The sequence below is a fragment of the Chelon labrosus genome (genome assembly GCF_963514085.1).
Source record: "Chelon labrosus genome assembly, chromosome: 20".
Lineage (NCBI taxonomy): Eukaryota > Metazoa > Chordata > Actinopteri > Mugiliformes > Mugilidae > Chelon > Chelon labrosus.
The window spans coordinates 8,042,577-8,060,080 of record NC_140353.1 but is presented as its reverse complement, the minus strand read 5'-3'; the positions used below and the strand labels follow the sequence as shown (position 1 = coordinate 8,060,080).

General features: G+C 43.3%; 3 protein-coding genes across 3 annotated transcripts; 1 reads left to right on the top strand and 2 right to left on the bottom strand.

Moving 5' to 3' along the window:
- Nucleotides 1-3,720: 3,720 nt before the first annotated feature.
- Nucleotides 3,721-6,301, top strand: odf3l2a (outer dense fiber of sperm tails 3-like 2a; the record flags this gene model as incomplete). The annotated part of the gene is made up of 5 exons (XM_084568670.1): nt 3,721-3,909; nt 4,291-4,401; nt 4,505-4,627; nt 5,420-5,561; nt 5,956-6,301. Exons 1-5 carry the CDS (start codon nt 3,861-3,863, stop codon nt 6,299-6,301), a joined length of 771 nt encoding a protein of 256 aa, XP_084424796.1. The 5' UTR covers nt 3,721-3,860.
- Nucleotides 6,302-6,562: 261 nt separating this feature from the next.
- Nucleotides 6,563-9,579, bottom strand: ebi3 (Epstein-Barr virus induced 3). The gene is made up of 6 exons (XM_084568555.1): nt 8,873-9,579; nt 8,380-8,494; nt 8,191-8,287; nt 7,374-7,491; nt 7,122-7,285; nt 6,563-6,748 (listed from the first exon to the last, which is right to left on the bottom strand). The coding sequence occupies exons 1-6, from the start codon at nt 8,961-8,963 to the stop codon at nt 6,593-6,595; spliced, it is 741 nt and encodes a 246-aa protein (XP_084424681.1). The 5' UTR covers nt 8,964-9,579; the 3' UTR covers nt 6,563-6,592.
- An 8-nt stretch (nt 9,580-9,587) lies between these two features.
- Nucleotides 9,588-13,728, bottom strand: LOC311505148 (uncharacterized protein). Its single transcript, XM_084568554.1, has 8 exons — nt 13,129-13,728; nt 12,157-12,237; nt 11,960-12,070; nt 11,634-11,738; nt 11,452-11,535; nt 11,243-11,314; nt 10,689-10,961; nt 9,588-9,858 (listed from the first exon to the last, which is right to left on the bottom strand). Exons 1-8 carry the CDS (start codon nt 13,237-13,239, stop codon nt 9,628-9,630), a joined length of 1,068 nt encoding a protein of 355 aa, XP_084424680.1. The 5' UTR covers nt 13,240-13,728; the 3' UTR covers nt 9,588-9,627.
- Nucleotides 13,729-17,504: the final 3,776 nt, after the last annotated feature.

Below are 17,504 nucleotides of genomic sequence, written 5' to 3'. Positions count from 1 at the left end.
AAGGCCCATGTTCATTCTCTGATGAACTGTTTTGGAGGCACAAGGGAGACCTACGCAATATTAGGACGGTGGTCATAATGTTATGCCTGATCGGTGTATATCAACAATACAGGTGAAGAAAGATATTTAACATTCTGAAGAGCTAAAAATGTATTTAGAAATACCAGAACATACCAGTTTCCGCTTAACGTCGTCTCGGGACAATATTAGATTTTCGAGGTCAGGGCAACTTTTATCATCCTGGTGAATTGATTACAAAGACGTCACATAGCATAAACTAGCTAACAACTATCTAAACAGAGCTTTAATGACCAAACATCTCTGAGAGCATAATGTGAGAGTGTCCTCTTCCTGTATGACGAGACTAGAATGAACTCAGATGCCTCAAAGCCACAACAAAGCTGCGGCACTCTAAACTAGTTAAATTCAGAAATGGATCCTGAGCTTGTGGTCGGCAGTCATGCAACCTACGCCATATGTGCTCAAGAGTTAAGGCAGTAAAAAGAGTTACTACCCAAACTTACAATGTTTTAAGAGACATGTAAAAAGGGATGGATGCGTGGAGCACTGAATCATCCAACACGTTTACTTGTGAGGGAAAGGTGTTCAGTAAAAGCAGGTGGAAACAGTTTTTACCCCTAAACCTGATATGAACAACAATTTAAAGTGCTCCGCTCCAAAAGCTAATTAGTTCCTGCCTGAGTCTTGGCCTTACTGTTAACTAAATAACATTGAGACCTGTGACGTTGGAGAGGCCAATAAAAAGCTGACACTGGATCTCTGATGAATCCAGGCTACAACAACAACGACGAGTTACATCTCTGGACGCTGTCGCTACATCGTCTCTGTGTTTATCTGGGACACTTGAGCCACTGCTTGTGTTTCCTATCAGTACTGTGCAGAAAGTTCATCTCCCTCTGGCGACACGGAAGAGTCCTGTTACCGCACCTATGACCGCTCAGTCACTGGTGCTTAATATTTAACCAGCGTGGGTATTTTACTTGGTCATGGCTCTGCTCTAAAGGCTTTAGTTACCTCAGGATTAGTAGAATGGGAGAGAGAGAGCGGGAGGGTCAATTTCTTCCTCACACAGGAGACATCTTCCCCTTTGCCAGAAGTTAATCCTTGGCAGGGCCTTTCTGCCACAGTTGACACTTTTCAGATGATGTCTGGGCGCTAACGTAGCAGCTAAGCAGTGACTCCGGGAGGAATATGAAGGAGTCGCTGGAACTTTTTTGAAATGTTCTTCAGCCCAAGGATTATTTGCAAGAGAGTTTTCACCAATTAAATATAAGTTAGCGTATACACCGATCAGCCACAACATTATGACCAATGACAGGAGAAGTGAATAACATTAACCATCTTTCGAGAATGTTCTGCTGGGAAGCTTTGGCATTCGTGTGGATGTTACTTAGCCATGTAGCACCCACCTAGACCAGACCAGGCACCCCCACCCTATAGCTATGACACTCTCTGATGGTAGCAGGGATACACAAAACACAGGGACACAGGGACACAGAAAAATAGTTTAGGAATAACTCAGAAAAACATGAAGAACAGCACAAGGTGTTGACCTGGCCTCCAAATTCACTAGATCCCAAACTGATCCAGTATCTGTGGGATGATCCACAGAGGCCCCTCCCCTCAACCCATAGGACCTAAAGGCCCCCCACTAACAACATCCTGTTACCAGACACCACAGGACACCCTCAGAAGGCCCATGTCCATTCTTTGATGAGTCCCAACAGTTTTGGAGACACGAGGGAGACCTATGCAGTATTAGGAAGGTGGTCATAATGTTTTGCCTGATCGGTGTACTTCATAAGTAGCAGAAATAATGCATTTGAAATCCTACTTTGGTAACACTGCATAGCTAATTTCAGAAAATGTACTTAAAGCATCAAACCTAATTGTTCAGCAGACTGATCTATTTCACTGGGGTCAGCAAAGACCCCGAAAAACTTGCTGATGGAAGCAAGAGGCAGGGACGGTGTTTATTTTATCTGATCTCACTTTCCTTGTGAGATCCATGGTATTCAAAGAAAAAAAAATCGAATGCTTGAATAAGCTGTGTCAGGTAATGAACACCCTGTGCTCTTTGACCTATGAAGGACTGTTTAGCAGCCTTGGCGGGCTTTATACTACCATTTTGCACAATGCCGTGTCAGCACTGGAGAATGGCAATGGATATAATGTATTTCTTTAAACTAGTTGTCTTGGTTGGCCTCAAGCCCAGGATGCAGCGATGGCGCCCTTGCAAAGTGCTGTGGAAGAGAGGAACATTCGGGGGGGAAGAGCACTGTCATGGCTAATTTGTCGTAAAAGAAAACCTCCACAAACGTAATTTGATAATGTGCACCCTGGAGATGAAGCCTGCCTATACTTGCCTATACTACCCTGGAGGAGCTAAGGAAGGAGGTGAAGGCATGGGAATCTGCTAGCTCTATATACTGTACGTGGCTGCTCCAAAAACCCATTAAAGTGAAATCACAGAAGCTCCTGGAGGTGAAACGGATCAGTGCATCGGTCGAGTCAAGACAAATAAACTCTGACAGTGGTGGTGTCAGGTTATGCGCAGATGTCCCTGCTAGAAAGTTAATGTAGACACATTCTTCACAGACATTTAAAGCTATCCACCGACAGAACCGTGCAGGCCCTTCTTATTGCACAGTCCAAATTTTGAAAACTTGCCATTTTCAGTGTGTGGGTCGCTGGTTTGGAGGTGGTTGTTGTCGTTTGCCGTATCAGAGCATGGTTTCAAAACTGGTTTCATGACAGGGGAGGTAAGGAGGCAAGTAAGTAGAAGTACATTATGAAAATGTTTACATTTAATGAGTTATCTTTTTACGAAAACATTTAACGATGAAAAATAAGTGCAATTTTGGGTCTCATGGTTGAGTTGTGTCTGCAACTCTTACTAAAAAAGTGCAACCCCTAGTGGACAAATCAAGAATAGCAGTTGCTTTCATTGATAGCAGTTCATGTCTTCTTGCGCTTCTTGCACAGGGCTAAAAATTTGAAGTCAAATGTTTTTATGTTCAATCAATAGAGGTTCCTGCAAAAATGCAGTTTGTTTTTTTCTTGACAGTGTCTCACTCAGTCTCTTTCCTTTCATATTTATCTCGAAATGTAGGGGATTAGAAAAAGTAAAGTACATATCTGCAGTACTTAAGAAGTCATTCTGATCTGTGTATACTTACAGAGTATAACACAAAGCGTGGTTGATGTTTAGTGCTCACCCGTCCATGGCACTCATTACTGCAATTTTCAGGTTGTAAAATATCCACCTGCAACAGAAGACCGGTGTTTAAGTCCTTTTCATTTTTAATAACGTGACCGTTGAGATGCTGTTACTTACAGCATACGTAATGTAGTGGAGAGGTTCCATACACATGCTACATACGGTAACTTAACACCTGGAATAGGATGACAAATTACTGCAATACATGCTACAGACGTGATTAATGTTGCAGTAGCTGCTTGAGATTATTCTCCACTCTTCCTCTGAATCTATGTTCACGTTACGGACAGCTGCATCTACGGCACTGTGCTGAGCTGAAGTTGATTCAGTGTGTCAAAGAATCACAGGTTCTCCTGTTCTGAGCCTTGACTTTGGCGACGGGCGTTTTTTTTTTTTTTTTTTACTGAATAGGCCCCGGAGAAAAGGAGGTGGAGAAGAAGGTGGGACGTACAAGGACCTCAGTCAAGATAGGATTTCTTCACCTCATGGTCATGAATAATTCACCCCAGGAGGCCGCGGCTCACCTGGAGAGAGCAACGAGACGGGAGGATGCGTCTGAAGTGACGGCAGACCTGAAGAAGAAAAGCAGAGGAGGCAAAGGAAAGAAGGTTGTCAAAGTATGGAGGAGGTAGTGAAGAAACGGCCGATAATCTCTGCAAGGGAAAGAGGTCAGTTTGGGAGATTTGTACGCCTGTGTGTGTGTGCGGCTATGTGTATATGTGCGTGTGCATCCACATGGAGTATATTATAGCTGAACGGGTTTTGCTATGAAACCTTTCACAGGATTATACAGCCATTGCTCCATACTTGTTTAAGATTTCGACTTTGTTTAGAATTCGTTCCCAAACAAGCAGAGGAAAAACGTTAAAATGCATAACCATAGAAAATAAGTCAAAGAGCTCCATATGGAAATCATCAGAGACTACGCGAACCGGAGCCAAAGAGCTGTGGGTGTGCTATACTGCTGCTGCTGCTGCTGCTCAGAGCTCAATCTGTTGCATCATTTTCATCACCATCCTCCTCCTCTTTCTCCACCTCACTACCGTCAGGCCCGGGCCCGGGACGCTACATTCTGCCCCCTACAGTCGGATACATGAACCATGACTTCACCAAGCCCAGCAGCCCCGCGTACTCCTTCCACAGCCGCATGAGCAGCGCCAGTGAGTTGTCAAACGCCAGTGTACAAGTGTATTTGTCATGTATCGGATGCTAAGGGGGAGTTAGAGTACGAGTTTGATGGTTTGTGGATTTTATTTTTGCTAGTGGTCTCTGTGGACTCCAGCCCAGGACCAAGGTACCACATTGACGCCAAGGTCACCCGGTTTGGCCGCATGGAGACGCCATCATACTCGATTTCCGGCAGAGGAGGGCGTGTAGGGAAAAAAGGTATGAAAGTGAAATCTGTTTAAAGCCGTTTGACCTTTTGACGTTTGGACAGGCATCTCCAACGCTACAGTGCAGGACTTTTTACATATAAATGAATGTACTTTACAGTGAAGCCAGAAAAGTTCATCAGCAGCAGGTACATCTCTGTATTTACTGTATTAATACTGTTTCCTGTGGTAGCATACCTATGCTAGCACACCGGTAACAATTCATTTTATGTCAATTAGCAAGGATTGAAGCGACTCTGAGTACAGCAGGGCCTATTCTGGAGAAACGAAAGTCACCAATGTAACCTCGGGTTCTATGAATACGCTGTTTCTAGTGGTTAGGGAGCATGAAAAAGAATCTAGAAAATGTACACGAAAAGTTTCTGTTGTTTCAGACAAAAGACAAAACTTGGCTTTCAGAGTACAATCTAATAAAAGAAGGCAATCAACAACGAGGACACCACTGAAAGAAGAGAGGGGACTGAGCGACTGCAAACTGTATGCATGTACAGGCACAGGACAGGAAGGACTTAGCCCGGGTGGTGAGGACAGAGCAGGGGATTGTGGGTTGTCGTTTACCAGATCTGGACTCGGCGTATGCTGCCCGAGTCCAAAAGAGGGCCAAATGTCAAAACTACAAACAACAGACTGAGAGACAGCTTCTTCCCCAGAGCTGTGAAGTCAATCACCCCTCCCCCGCAAAATAAAGGATTCTTGATATATCATACACAGTTGCTCTCATTGCCGGTAGACGTAAAAGTTAAAGGAAATCTCTCCAAACCGGTTTCCGGTTTTCTGCTCGCAGATATGCAGTCCGGGACTCCTGGACCGGGGGCCTACAGTCCAGAGAAGGCTCCTCCTCTCAATGCTCAACGCAGACCACCGTCGTACACTATCGGAGCTCGAACCAGATACCGCTCCGTGGACGCGGTACCGGCACCCAACAGGTGAAGGCAGGAGGACAGACACAGTCAACCGTGAACTGATCGTACTAACAAGTTCAATGTAACTTATTGGGGGCGGACAATAGTTTTCAGGATAGAGTTAGCTACAGTATCCAGAACTTGGTTACAGTTGATAAAGCGTTTTTGTTTGGTTTAAAACAGAAAAAACAGTAGTATGAGCGATGTTAAAGCCCTTACCCTCACTCCTCCTTAACCAAACTGCTTTTATTGCCTAAATTTAACACTGATAAATGTATTTTCCTGATTGTAAAAAGGACTAAATGGGCTGGGGACTGTGAGCCAAGCCTGAACATTTTGGAAAGCTATGAATAATGCATGGAATATGGGGGCGAGTATTTCCTGTCAAACCTAACCATTGCTCTCTTCAATCTACCAGCTACTGTCTTCCCAGTCTGCTGGGCTGTCAGATTCCTCACAAACCCTCCAGCGCCAGCTTCAGCTTGTCAGGCAGGATGAAGGTGGGAGCTCCTTCTGAAGACCTCGCCATGAGTCCCGGACCGGGAAGGTACAACAGCACCAACCCAGACATTTACCGCCAGCGCCAGCCCTCCTTCTCCATGCAGCAACGAACTAAGAGGCCCAATTATTCCTCGGCTGTTCCCGGGCCGGGCACGTACAGCCCGGAGAAGTTTCACGTGCACCTTCCCAAACCACCATCCTTCACCCTGGGCGTCAGACACTCTGAGTTTGTGACACCGCTTATTGTGGATGTAACCGACTGAATACTGTGGATTTACATGTGACCCTAACCCTAACCCTATTTTTCCATGATCCTATCAGTTCTTCCAAAGTTGAAAAGATTCAGCAAACACAAACAACAGAATTATAAACGTACAAATAACCCATTTTAATTAATATTGGCATCGTACAAAAAATATCCACACATTCCTTTATAAATAGAATAAAAATAAAATAATATCAGCCATTTTCACTTGCATTGTTTGTGCAGTTAAAGAGTATTCACTTCGCTTCTAGCTTAACAGGAGGTGGGTAAATAAAACATTAGAGCGTCCCTACGGGTGGGTTCTCGGCACTGTGAAGTTTACAGGTAAGCTCCAGTCGCTCCGCTCGCCCAGACCCAGCAGCTCCTCTGCGCACACCTGGAACTGGTAGGGCCTCCCTGTGGTCAGCCCCCTCAGCTCAATCCTGGTGTTCTCAAATGGACCCAGCTGGAGGAGAAAAAACGGATCACATGAACAAATCAATACCGATATCAGCTCCAGAGAGGGCGAATATTTTAATGATTCTGTTAAAAATGTTGGTTCTCGTTACTGATGCTTTCAAACAAGCTCTAAAATTATACCAAGCAATATGAATAAACCCTGCCTAAGCCTAAGCCTAAATCATCTAATGCTTCAACCAATTAATTAAAAACTTTACAAGCTGCACAGCAGAAAACTTAGGAATTCCTCAGATGACGGGAATTCCTGTAGCTTCACGAAACATTTCTGATTTTGCCTGAATGTCTTGGGTAATTATTTTGAATTTCCAGAAAAATACTGCTCTCGCAAACACTTGTGTTTTGATGACGGTTGTTCTTACATTGACAGACTTTGGGGTCCCCCTGTGTTCCCACTTGTAGACAATGTGGTATTTTAGGGGGAGGATGTTCAGGTTGGTCCAAGTAGGGGGAGGGGACCATTCTACCAACAGCTTTCTGGCCCCGTGTGGGGAAACCCGGAGGTCTACGGGAGGATCTGGTTTCACTGCAAAGACACAGACAACAAGATTTTTTAGGTAAAAGCATACATGACTATTTCTTAGTTTGGATTATGCCCTGATTTAACTTCTCACCTATATCCTCCAGCATGAAGCTTGTCAGATGGGAGCTGCTTCCACCGGATTGAACGGCTGTGACGTTGATGATGTAGTCAGTGAGAAGTTTCAGGTTGGGCAGGTGGCAGTGCCAGAGCTGGAACACAAATACAGAAAAATATATTACTACGAATTCAGCGCATGCAGGAGGAACATTAATCAGTAAAAAACAAAACAAAACAACAACTACAGATGACTCCAAATCATTTAGGAAGCAAACAATGGCACATATGTGTTTGTAATGTCTCCAGCACAGACATAAATTTGCCGTTTTAGCTTAATCATAAAAATAAAAACCCACTTTCCGTTTGAGCTGTTGAATGTGGGGCATCATATTTTGGCAAATATTTCCTTTCCATTAATCAGATAATTTGCTAATTTGTGCAGACTGACTTTATTTATTAAAATAAAGTAAATTACTGTATAATAGCAAAGCATACAATAAAATAAAGATACGTGAAGATGAGGACTTTTAGAGAATATACTCAACATTAGGGGAAATTCCCCCTGTGGTCATCATATGTAACCAGACTAATCTACAGACGGAATACCACTTATTTCTCACATTTTTTTTTTCTCAGGCGCTCGGACTAGGTCGAAACCTAACTGCGGCCTGTTACATTTACATGAAGAGGGACTTCCTAAAACTGGATGCTGGAGTTTTTTATAAACAATATAAACGAGTGATGCTTTCTTGGTTTCATTTAGGCTAGAATCAGAAGGAGTGCACTGTGGAAACCCCCACCCCACCCCACCCCCCCCGCGATGCGCATCTGCAACGTCAGCAAATCTGCACCTGATCAGAGGATGATTCTTGTGCCGGGGATGATGGCGATAAAGAGCCAGGTGGGATGAGATGGCATTCTTGGGTGCTTTCCTGCTTGTTTCTTTCGCTGATAAGGGGCACACAATCACGCCATGTTTGTTAACTTTTTCTATTAACTTCAAATTGAGCCTTTAAAGGGGTCAAAGGTGAGAGGTTTACCTGTAGGTGGCGACGTAGTGTGTTGGATGGGAGGGGGACGGCTCAGGCCACGAGCAAACGGTCACTTCTGGGTATCTCGAGCACTGGCAGTGCACTCTGGGAATGGACGGAGCATCTGGTGGGAGAAACTACATTTAGTGATTTGCAGAAAAAAAAAAAAAAAACATTTGTATGTGAATACATAAAAATTGTGATTTAATATTAAAATCCTTACTTTTTGTTTCACTTAAAATCAGAGAAATCATAAATAAAAATCTAATTTCAGTGCTAGATAGACTAGAATATAATATAATATAGTAATTAATGTCTATACGGAATCCAAGAAAGATTAAAAAAAAAACACAATGACTGGACAGGAGTAATAGTTTTTATGACAAAACAGAAAAAAAAAAGCTGAATATAAAGTATTTTAGTCAATTTTCACTTAAAAGTTTTAATAGCACACACACAGCTGATACATTGCAAGCATGTATCAGCTGAGACCGGTACTCACTCCCTGATATTGCAGTAGCCCTCAGCAGCTCCAGCGCTTGACTTCCATGAACGCACACGAGCAGTATAACAATACCAAACAGTGCAGCCATCAGTGCTCCAGGGGGGGAAGGAATTACTTGCCGAGAATCTAAATAGCAGCCACTTGTCCAAGACAAAAACGAGTCCTCTCTCTTATTCTTTGCTCTGCTTCTCCGTGTTACGCTCTACTTCGTTCAGAGAGACAAAGTTCAGAGATAACAAACTGCTTCAGTCCCCGGTAGGTTGCCACGGCTCCTCTCTGTGACTCTGAGTGGCAGCGCAGCTTTAAAGGACGCAGCGGTCATAGCGAAAGAGGAACAGCAAGTGTGGTTAATCACAGGAAAACCTGCGAGAGAAAGAATGGTGTAGCGTGCTCCCCGGGTTTCCTTATGTCATAAACAAAAACTCAAGTGCAATACTTCCTTTATTGCCGCATTTACATACTTGCATATTGAATAGTTATCTGGAGAAGACTAAAATAGGGTTTACAAATATACCAAGGAAATCATCAGTGATGAACAATAATGAAAGTCCCTGTGTGACCTGTATGTGCTCTCAGGTACTCTCCTATGGTTTGTTTTGACTGTACACTGCCGTCTAGTGGACACATGGAGAAATAGCAGCTTCAATTTTAAATAAATTAAAGTAAGTTAATACTCAGGTTCAGTTCTCACTTCAGTAGAGGTCTGACCCTCCTCTAGTCTCATTTATTTATTTATTTTAAAGTCCGAACAATCAGACATTTTCTTGATTGTCTCTGTGAGGCCACGAGAACTTCTTGGTGCTCCACGCTGGGAGGGAGGCACCATGGAGGCGCCACCGGACCGCGGGTGCCGCATCTCTGTGCACGCTAATGCCGTGAAGTCCCCCGCCGGAGGTCCTCAAGGAGGTGAAGGCCTTGCTGATCCAGTTGTTCTTCGCCTCCTGGAGGTCATTACTCAGGACTCCCCTCTGGTGCTCCAGCTCCTGCGTGAAGAACAGCACAGGTGTAAAAAACCTTAGATTGCACCGAAAGACGTTTCTAACATTTCAATAATAATAATCCAAGTTATTGCACATGTGCACATAGTATAGAAGTGTAATTTGAATTAATGTGGTAACTTCCAAGATAAAATATTGTAGGCCATTAACGTAACGTCAGTCAGTCAATCATACTTCATAAAAATGTATTAAAATCCAAATACAGTGTAGTAATGCGCACTTTAAATAAGAGCATAATAGTTTATAATGTTAATCATTGTTTAATGGTGTGCTGAGGAACAAATCCAATATTTAAAGTAGAACCGTTCATGAATATTCTTATCTTAAATTCACCAGAGACCTTAAATCTATCAAATTAATTCAAATGTACTTTACTTAACTACGTCTCAGCTTTATTATTGTGAAGAACTACTGCAAAGAAATTCCCAACCGATTCCAAAGTGAGGAAGAATGACACTTTCATTTAGGTTCAAGTGAGTTTTGGTGAGAGATAAATAAGGAAAATCCTCTCTTTCACTTTTTGCCCATGTCCCTTTTTGAGTCAATTCTCTTTCTTCACCAACCGCTTTCCGTTCCTTTATTACTCAATTATTACCAGCATTGCTTTCTATCTCTGTGGGCCAAGGTTTCACATTGGCAGGGTATAACATAGCAGAGCTTACATAGATACCACCACATCTGCAGTAGCTTATTTTATACTGGCTAATATAAATGTTAGTGATGGAGGTTTGACCTTTAAATAACTCCTTATATTCCCAAAACGTCTTGCACGTCTCAGCATTTACTACTCAGCAACTCTGATCATCTGCTCGTACCTGGATCTTGCAATTGGCCTCCACCATCTGGAGTTTGGTCTGGGCTAATTCCTGTTCCAGCTCCCTGATCTGAGCCCTGAGGGACTCCTTCTCCCGCTCCTCCCTCCTCTGCTCTTCCTGTCTGGGACCTCCATCGTCCTCCTCCTCCTCCCTGCCTTGCTCCGCCGCCGCTCCGCCGTCTGTCTGCGCTGCTGTTTCAGAGTCCTGATCCTCCCCGGCGGGCTCGTCTGATTCGACGGCGAGTCGACAGCGAGAGCAGGCCTTTATTGCGCTCTGAGAAGTGAAAACAGGGGGTAAAAAGCAGAAAACGAGACAGATGAAACTCCTCTGTTCCAGACATGACAGCCTGCATCCACCTGCTGTTACAGATGAACTCAAACGAGACAGCAACTGAGCCATTAACTGTTTTTGAAATAGAAAAATGACTCGTGTAAAGGGTTGAAAACGGCCTCCTACAACAACAGTATTAAAGATGAAGCATGGCAGAGGTAAAAAGGGCCAATGAAAGTAGGACGGATGACAGCAGAGCTCCTCTTTAAGTGTGCTGCTCTCACCTTGAGTGAATCTAACTCGTCTCTGTGGGCGGCCTGCTGCCTCTCCAGACGGTTCGTCAGCTGGGAGCAGATCTGAGGGAGAAAAAAAAGCATCTGCTTTTAAGATCATCAGCAGCAATGTTTTATTAATATGATGGTATATTTTAAACAGGGAGCCACCAGCCTGTTTTAAATTCTTTTCGACTGACTTTACGTTCGGTTCTCCGTACCTGTTTGTAATCGGCGACGATTCCAGACGACCTCCTGGCATCCTGCTCGGTCTTCTCCAGCTCCCTCCTAAGCACCTCCTTCAGCTATGAGAAGAGAGAACATCTTTTACACGTTGCTCCACATAGATAGCAACAGCGGGCTGCAACACAGTCATGAGACACGTGAAAATCTTTAAACCCACCATTGCCGCCTCCTCCTCTTTCCCCCTCTTCTCGTCTTCCGTGGCCTGCAGTCGATGCCTGGTGTGCAGAAGGTCTTCGGTTAGTTCATCCACTCTGTCCTCCGCCTGCAAAAAGCACAGTCGCACATCATGAATTGAAGGTTTTTATACTCGTCTGTGGGAATGGATAAACTATTCCGAGTCTGCGGGATACATCCAAAACATTTTAAAACAAACTGTCGTAGTAAAACGTAAAGGAAATGCTGAAAGGTTTGTCAAGTCAAGTCCCAGGTGGCTCCTCCAGACTTTTTACCCTTTTGTGAAGGGCAGTAATGAATTAATTGTACCTTGTCCAGAGCGTTCCTCAGGGCGATCTTGCTGGTGATCAGTCTATGAGCCAGGTTGTCATTTTCCTGCTCCAGGCGCAGACTGGCCTGCTGAAGGCGAAGGTTTTCCTTCTGCAGACCACAAGAAACAAACTGTAAACTCAACATCTAAAATTCAGGAGCAGACATGTTCTCTTTCCAGATTTCTGATTTCTGACCAGGTATTTGTCCAAAGGTTCCTCTTCATCATCCATTATCTGAAGCCGGCTTTCCCCCAGTTTGGCTTTCTTCGTTGGGACCTGAGGGCAAAGAGAGTCAAGGCTAATTGAATACAGAGATGTGGACAGGCTGTCATATTGGACTGAGCTGAAGAGCGCTATCTCCTCCAAAACAGATATTGCGCCGGGCGTAGGATAAGCACGACGAATAAAGAACAGGGCCCGAGACAGAGATCCAGATAGGGATAAAAAAATAAATAAATAAAAGAACAAGATAAAGTAGAGCAGAGCACATGGGAGGGATGATAATCATTTAGAAAGCATGAAGGAATAACAGCAGCGGGAAGAGCCTGAAATGGCAAATTTCCTATCGCAAATATCTAAAACGAACAATCAGAATTCATTTCGTTTGTATCACACGATCACAAATCTGTCACGCTGAGGAATGTATTTTGAGTTGAGCTAGTCAGCATTAGTTCCAAAATCCTAAGCAGCCCTTTAGAATAAGTAAACCTTGAAAACTACTAGAATCATATAATGGCCTTTGGGTCTGTAAGAAAAACATTCGGATTCAGATTCAAGAAAATTTGAAAGTACTTGCAGGAAAATGGGGCGTGTAAGTGTTAAATGAAGATACAAACCTTCATATCAACGCATTGTTATTGCCCAAGCAGCATTTTACTCTTGTAGCAGGTCCAGATTTTTGAATTTTATTCAGTGTTTGGTAGCTTAATTGATAAATTAGATAATGGTTTTGCATCTAAAACTTTATTTCCACTTGTAAAAGGAGTAAAAAAAAAGTGAATTTGGCTCTGAATTGAAGCAAAAACAAAAAAAATAGCAAAGGCACTACAAAACTACTTATGTGAATTTACTTAGTTAAACTCTACTGCTGATAAATAAAGGAATAGTGGCTAAAATCAAACTTGAATCCTACATAATTCAATGAATCCAAGCTGAAGTGAGTCTTACTGTGAACGTAGGTTCCGTTTCGGCCACCAGACAGGCCAGGATCTCCTCCTCGCTCATCTCTTCAATAGCGTGGACATCAGGGGCCATCACCATGGACACCTCCTCCATCATCTTGCCGCAGATTTGCAGCCGTGGGAGCCGCTTCCACTCAAACAGCTGCAGCTTTTCTTTTTTTTTTTCTTTTTCTTTTTTTGCGCGTACACCAACACCGACCAGAGACACCGGGTAAATCCTCTGGGAGAGCTGGGCTATGAATGTCAGGCCTGAATCTCTTGTTTTTTTAACAAGCGGCGACGAAGGCGAGAGATCAGTCCGGCGTGTGAGTATAAACAGGAAACGTCAGGATAAAGTCCAAGCGGACAGGTGCACAAGGAAACAGCTAATAGTCCAAAGGTAGATGACAGAGAAAGACGCCTGAACAGGTGAGGTGCAGCTACTTTAACAGCTAATAGGGATCAGCCAGAGCCAGCTACAAAGTGTCAGGTGAAGCTGTGTGTGTGTGTGTGTTAAAGGTATATGGGCAGCAACAGGTTCAACAGGGTTTATAAGAGAGCTGAGAGTATGTGTGAAAGAAAGGCAGCCTTGAACACACCCACACCTTTCTTATCACCTCACCTGTCCTCCCTCCCTCTCTCTCTTTTAGACACACACAAAAACAAACACTGGCTCACGAACCCATGACCTTTCAAATAAATCACCTGCTTCCTTACCTATTTGAGCTCACACATTTATTTTTGTTTCAACTCGCAGACATATCTTTTTCTTACCCCCCCCCCCCCCATTCACACTCTCACCCCATGATGCAGTGTGAACGTGCCAGACTTGCAGCTCCAGCATTGCACATGCATGTAAGGGGTAAATTAAGAGGCATTCGTGATATTTCAGCCCGGGGTGCTGGCATGACACCGATTTGTCACGGTCTGAGCAGCCTGACAGGGTGGTAAACAGGTCCGGCAGGTAAAGCCATAAATACCGGAGCGTGAATGCAGAATAACAAAAGAAGAACCCACACCTACACCCGTAAATGACACCCACTTTTTTATATGTATTTGTTTTTTATCCCTGCATGTTCTCTCTTTCGCTCTCGTATGTTTCTTTCTTCCCAAGTGTCACTTCCCTTCCTTTAAGCGACTCACTTCTGTCTCTGAGTCAAAGTTCTTGTCCGTGTCCCTGTGTGGTTTTTTTTCAACACTTCCCGCTGTAATATAATGCACTGCGCTTAAAGTAGAAACTGATTTCAACATGCTGTGTATCTGCTGTCTGATGCAAGAAGAGACAGACCAAAACAAAAAAAAAAGTCCAGGCAGATACAGAAACATTTATTCCTCCTCCTCCTCCTCGAAAGAAAAAGAAAAAGGTTTGTGAAACATGGTGGAGTTTTCTCACTGTATCGGGGGAGGGTATACAAAAACCTATCAATACGATAATAAAATCTGGAAAATACAGTTTTTAACAACCAGAGCAAGAGACAGAAACCTAAAAAAAATAAGAGGCGCACAGTTCAGTTTGAGGTTGGTGCTCTTCGTGGTGCAACAAACATGAAAAATAAGCCTCTGTCAGCAGACTACTGGGGACGATATCATCGAAGTGAGAGTATAATGTGACTGAGTGGACGTTTAATTTAACAAAATAATGTATAATTTAGCACTTTAACAACAAGAGGGTGTGAGGCGAAGAAAGTGATGAAGCTCACAGCTCAGTGGAAACAATGCTGATGTGACAGTGTAGTGAATAAACATATGTATAATATCATTGCATCGCTACATCTTTTTTTTGCACAGTTCATAGATAAAGTGAATTTCCATTTTCTAAATGTACATCTCCATTTATTTACTTTTTTCTCATTGTGTGTCTCTGTTTTTATTATAACTCTCCGAAACACACGGGAAACACAGAAAGAAGATAAAGGAAGACACTAAAATACACCTAAACCCTGACATCCCTCACAAAAACTACAATACTCCTTAAAAATATATATAGATTCAGGCGTATGCTGTGTAGCGGACACAATGGCTTGTAGATACAAAACATAAGTTTCGAGATCGGTAAAATGCGGTACATGATTCTTCACAAAAATCTGAGGAGGCTTTCTTCCTCTTCCTCCGTCTCGATCTGTAAACATGGAACAGTTGATGTACAGTATGTGGAAGACGCCGCCGATTCCCTTCAGCAGTCTAGTTTCATTGCGGTTAACCAGAAGTGAGAGCACAAAGTGAACAAAACTGACACTCTCGTAGAGGGATGAGACTAGACTTGGCTACAAGATGCCAGAAAATGTCTTAAAAACTTGTAGTTTCTCCCTTCAATCTTTGCGTCTTCGCTCCGGACGGGAAAAAAAAAGCTCCGTTTGTGGTTTCTAGTATAGTTGGCAAACGACTGCTCCTGATAGAAAAACTGTTAGCCCTCGTGTACTGTAAGCTGGGGGGTGGGGGATGGGGTGTGACACTTTCGGTTAACACGACGAGAAAAGGGGGGAGAGGGAAGATCAGTGCATGGAAGAATGACAAAAGAAATGGTGCTCACTCTTGAGGGGAGGAGGGGTCCTTTTCAAATTTACTTGGTTGAAACCTGATATGTACAACCTGAAGATCAAGCTAAAAGCTGCCTGTCTTCACCTTGAGTCTCGGCTATCTTCTCGATTTAACCTCCCAGTTCAGGTGTGATTATACGACTAGAAAACTTCCATTGATTAACAAAGCCCGTGCCTTAGAGCCGATGGAAAGAGTGGCTACTCATACTTAAGGTTACAGACAAACACGTCAACAACCTCTTTTTTTTGGAAGTATATTATCCTAAAACTAATTCATGATCAAAACGTTAGACTGCTGCCAGGAGTAGAAGACAGCATATTTTTATTTCACTTACACGTTTGACTTGTTTTAAACTGCAGCCTTGCGCAGCGTTTTAAAGGGGAACTACTGTTTTTTACAACCTGGACCTTATCTCTGGCATAAAATACGATAGTTTACTCACCCATATAACTTTGGTGTTATTTGGAGTCGTTCGTCAGATATTTAGATCCGCGTATATCCATATAGTGGGAGTGATTGGGGCACCGAGACGCAGCCTCTAAATAACGCATTATCTGCTGCGAAACTCGTTCGTTTCACCAATATTTTGTTATGATACGCTAGTGCTATTCCCTGTTGAGTCCGGAGTTACCTGTTATCTATTCGCAGACGTGCAGCGGTTTGTTGTTCTTTGGCCAGCTGTTCCTCTCTCTGCCTCCGCATCCTTCTTTCAACGAGCTCCTCATCTGTATACTCTGGTTCAAAATGGTAAGAACGTCCATCATAAACAAAGTCGTCGTCCAGAGCCTCAGAATCGGAAAAATATTCAGCCATGTTGCAAAAAACTAGCAGTAGCAAATTACAGGTAAACAAGCCGCGTGGGGTGTGCACGGCGCTCAGAGATGACATCATCCAGGTCAGAGGTTAGTAGGTCAATCTACAGACCCCAGATGATGATAACAGGTAACTCCGGACTCAACAGGGAATAGCACTAGCGTATCATAACAAAATATTGGTGAAATGAACGAGTTTCGCGGCAGATAATGCATTATTTAGAGGCTGCGTTTCGGTGCCCCAGTCACTCCCACTATATGGATATACGCGGATCTAAATATCTGATGAATGACTCCAAATGACACCAAAGTTATATGGGTGAGTAAACGATCATATTTTATGCCAGAAATAAGGTCCAGGTTGTAAAAAACAGTAGTTCCCCTTTTAACACTTGAATTTTGTTAAGTCACATGTGAATAAAGGGAAGTGGGACAAGGGCAGAAAATTGTCCGTAATTTACAATTCATTTCCTATTTTTTTGCCTCTAAGTTTCCAAAAAGGGTCTTTGTCATTTGCGGCCTCTTAGGGATGTAGGGACTGAGTTCAATTAGGGAAATTCCACTTACTCCCAAATTACAAAAAAATAAAGCCACAAAAGTTACCAGAAAATGATTTGAAAGTGATTCAATATATCATGGGATTGTGGTGCACATCATATTCTTTTTATGGTTAATGATCAGTCATATTGTTTATGATATTTCCTACCACCTACACAACTGCTTTTTTGTGCGTCTGACGCTATACTCCATGCACAGTCACTGGCTTGTATCAGCATGTGTGACTCAAACTGAGGTTGTACCAGAGTTACGCATCATTTCCCTGCTAATCTAATTCTGTTCATGTTGCAGCTCCCAGGGGCCGCTGCATGGATTTGTGGCCCACACACGAGCTCCATCAGTGGGCTCAGTTTATGAGTCACCTCCCTGGAATGATTGAGTTTGCGACTGAAGTGAGCTAATGTGTAACTGTGCTGTATCCTAATCCTTTACCTGAATTTAGTCCCAAACAAAAGGGCATGTGCTGGATGTGTAC